This window comes from Octodon degus, unplaced genomic scaffold (assembly GCF_000260255.1).
Source record: "Octodon degus isolate 3935 unplaced genomic scaffold, OctDeg1.0 scaffold00072, whole genome shotgun sequence".
Taxonomy (NCBI): Eukaryota; Metazoa; Chordata; class Mammalia; order Rodentia; family Octodontidae; genus Octodon; species Octodon degus.
In genome coordinates, this window is record NW_004524648.1 from 6,217,220 (window position 1) to 6,220,870 (window position 3,651).

The 3,651-nt window shown below is 49.6% G+C and overlaps 1 protein-coding gene across 1 annotated transcript in view; it reads left to right on the plus strand.

The window, feature by feature from the left end:
- The window catches only part of LOC101580239 (galectin-9-like), a 36,560-nt gene extending 33,230 nt beyond the window's left edge, over positions 1–3,330 (plus strand). Inside the window, exon 4 of the mRNA XM_023719973.1 lies at positions 3,153–3,330. Within this exon, the coding sequence (XP_023575741.1) occupies positions 3,153–3,299 (147 nt within the window). The 3' untranslated portion in view covers positions 3,300–3,330. The remainder of the gene's footprint in view (positions 1–3,152) is intronic.
- Positions 3,331–3,651: the final 321 nt, after the last annotated feature.

The window sequence follows — 3,651 nt, forward strand, 5'->3', positions numbered from 1 at the left end:
ACACACACACACACACACACACACACACACACACACACAAATAAATAAAATTAAAAAAAAATAAAACAGAAATTATCAAACAATATTGTAAAAATATTGATATGTAACATTCTAAAATACTGCATCTTAAGATTTAATTGCCAAAGACCACATTTAGCAATAAACATGAGTTTAGTCATCCATGTAGAAGAAGGTACACTAATCTGTAAAAAAAGAAAGTTTCCTATTGTTTGATAATACTAGTTTAAGTGTAAGATTGTCTGTTCTTCTGTTATCCCTCACAGGCATGCAGAGTAGTCGTACTTACTGCTAACTGGTTCTCAAAGAGGGAATGGAAGGACTTGGCAGGCTTTTTACAACTATGGCCAAAATCCGACAGGGTTCTTCTGCTTTCCCTCTTGATGTTATAGGTTGCAGCCAAATTTTATATCATCCACACTGAGTGTTAGGAGAGTTGGCAGGGTGGAGTCCCTGACTGCTAGGGCTGGTACCTCTGCAGCTGCCTACTTTGAGTCCTGAAATGCAGTTTGTGCTGTCAACCATATCATTCCCTTCTGGGTCATCTCTAATTGTGTTGGGAATTATTTCAGTCTTGCCAGACCAAGGCTCACCCAAGGATTTGACAGACAAGCCAATTCCCTAGACCTGTCCTCACCCACAGCCCAGCCCAGGACAGCAGGGCTTCCTTCAGGCTGTGTACAGCGACTTTCAAATCTGCATGGTAATAAGAAGTTTGTGTGATATCATCAAAGATGGAAAGAGTGACAGAGAGTGTAGCTGCCTGCTTTGGAACAATGAAGCAAGTATGTATGTGCTGGCTTCTCAGGAAAGATGTCCTACTCTTAGTCAAGGTTTGTGTCTCAACTGATGGTCCAAGCCCATGGCTATTGGTACAGAATTCCTTGATGCAATGGTGACCCCCTGTAGTCACTGGCTGACCTGTCCCCATCCTCCCAACAGCTCCCTTACCATGTCTCCATCCATGGGTGACTGTACCCACAATGGGTCATCACTGTGTCTGGCAATGTTCTTCAAAATGTTCATAGGTAAAACAGGACCTCCAGTGGTCTCAGGGAGGAGAGAGCCATGACTTGGTTCCTGGGAGGTGGGTAATGAGTAGGAGGGGTATCACCTGACTTCAGGGGACAGAGAAGGTCCATGTGATGTGCCCACTCCAGGTTCTACATCAACTTTTGCAGTGACATCGCTTTCCACTTCAATCCTCGATTTGATCAAAACACTGTGGTTCGAAACACTCAGATCCAGGGCATGTGGGGAACAGAGGATTGAAGCCTACCCTTCAACATACCTTCAGACAAGGAGACAGCTTCACAGTGAGATGCTGCAGCCCGCATGTGGGCAATTGGCTGGGTGCAAGGATAGCAGTGCTGAGGCTCCCCGGGGGTTCCTTGAATGGGTGGGGCTGATGCCTGTGATAGGAGGGCTGGGCCTCCTATTCTGTTTCTCCAAGGGAGACAGAATGAGCCACAGACTCCTCTTATTTTATGATGGCTGTCTCAGGTTGGCACAGGTTAGCATCTAATTTTTACAGATGAACAGATCAAATCTAGTTGCAAGGGATCACACAGCCCATTTCTGCCAAATCATACCCAAGAATGAAGTGCTAGTTGTTTATCTGCTTGTTCACCCAGCAGTCATTTATCAGCTCTTTGATTGGGTCTAGGTGGTCCTGGAAAAGCCTGGTATGCCCAGAGGTAGGCAGGAAGTAGAGAGAGCAGGGCCCACCCCATGGGCTGCATCTAGATGGGAAGGAGCCAAGAGACCAGGGTAGGAGCCTGAAGCATAGTAAGGATCCTGCTCAGCAGAAGGGAACAGGGCATGAGGCCCAGAGGTACTCACTTGAGGGTGAAAGTGCAGAGGAGGGAGGGCGCTGTGCAGAGCTGCCCTGCAAGATGCAGAGTGGGGGTCAGAGGTGTGAGTGTGGCTGCAGCCTGGCCACCACGAGCAGGCCGTCTCCACCTGACCACACACTGCGATCCCCGCAGAGCTTAGTAAAGTTAACGCAACATGCAGAGGCACACACACCTGTCATAGCAGTACATGGCTCAGTAGGGTCCTAAACAGTTCAGCCCACCCTGGGCAACTTAGTGACTTAGGCTCCATATCCAAGTAAAAATTAAAGAAGCGGAGCATCGAGTGAAGGGCCTGAGTTCTTCCTTACTAGCACAGAAAAAGAAAAGAGGAAAGATGGAAAAGGAAAGTTAAGGAAGAGAAAAAAAGCAAAGCAAAACAACAGAAAGGAAAGGAAAGAGGAAAAAACAAGAAAGGAGAGCAGGTCCATGACCCTGTCCTCCCTTCCACCCTCCCCCAAGCCATTGAGACTGTCCTCTGAGCATCTGCGTAGGGAGAAGCTGTGTCCTGGAGGCCTACACTCTGCACTCTGGAGGGGAAATACTTGGAGGAGAGCTCCTGGTTCTGGGAAGGGAGTTTGGATTTTACTACAGGGGGGAAGCCATGGAGGAACAGCAGCAGGGACACTGTCTTTGATTGATAGGTAACTGGTGACCTTGGGGAAGTGCCTTTCAGCTAGGGACAGTAACTGGATATTCAAGGCTTCATTTCCTCATCTATAAATGGAGCTAAGAATCCCAGGGCCTCAGAAGGTTGTGGGAAAGGGCTGAGGTATTCTCTGTGTACACTAGATCAATGCCCTGAACGCAAGTGTGACCATCCCATTTGTGCCCTGACTGCCTCCTGGAGAAGGTCCTGGGCTGGAGAGGGCCAGTGAGGGGGCTGCTGTATTTGCTGCAGGGTTCAGGCATGGACATGGAGAACACAGATGGCAGCATGCAGTGCTGCTGCCCTGGTGGCTTGAGGAGGCAGTTGGTACTGTGATAGGGGCCATGTGCAGGCAGGGAAGGCTGACCAGAGTGGGCTGGGTCCTGTGGTGCCTGGGAGTGACACATGGGCAGAGATGCAGGCTTGGAGCAGCACCGAGGGCCAGAAACTATGGGTCCCAAGGTCCAAGGGAGCAGAGTGCAGGGTGTTTAGAGATAAGAGGGTCCTTTAATTAGGCAAGTTCAGGAGGCTGCTTGGGGAAAAAGAAGGGTGTGAGAAGGGGGTCCCCCTCAAGGCTGCAGGAGGCTGAGGACTTTCTGCCTGGAGTGTGAGCACAAGTCCTCTCTGCCCAGGTGGTGATCACATGTGAAGATGACTGTTACAGTGTGAGCGTGGATGGCCAACCACTGCTGGAGTACGCCTACTGCCTGAAGGACCTGTGGGCCACTGTCCACTTGGAGGTGGGGGGCCATCTTGAGCTTTCTAAAGTGAGTGTCTAGGTGGCCTCCCTGGCTGGTGCACTGCCGTTTGCATCTCGAAAGTGTCCCTGACATAGGCACCTTGATATCCCAGGGAACCCAGGAAATACCTTCATGTCAGTGAGATGGGGGAAGACTGGGACAGAGTCTGTGGGGCCAGGGCAGAGGCAGGAAGCCAGAAGACTGTAACGAGTTGAAATAAATGTGGCTGTTCTTATTGTGCTATTGGACAAAGCTGGCAGGTTCCTCTAGCTCTTTGAGCGATACTTCCTGGCTCAAGTGTAGATCCTTCAGCCTGCTAGTGTTGTACACAGCCGATATGTTTCCACCTTAACTGTATCTTTTAACAGGGTCCATCTGGGCAGCATGATAA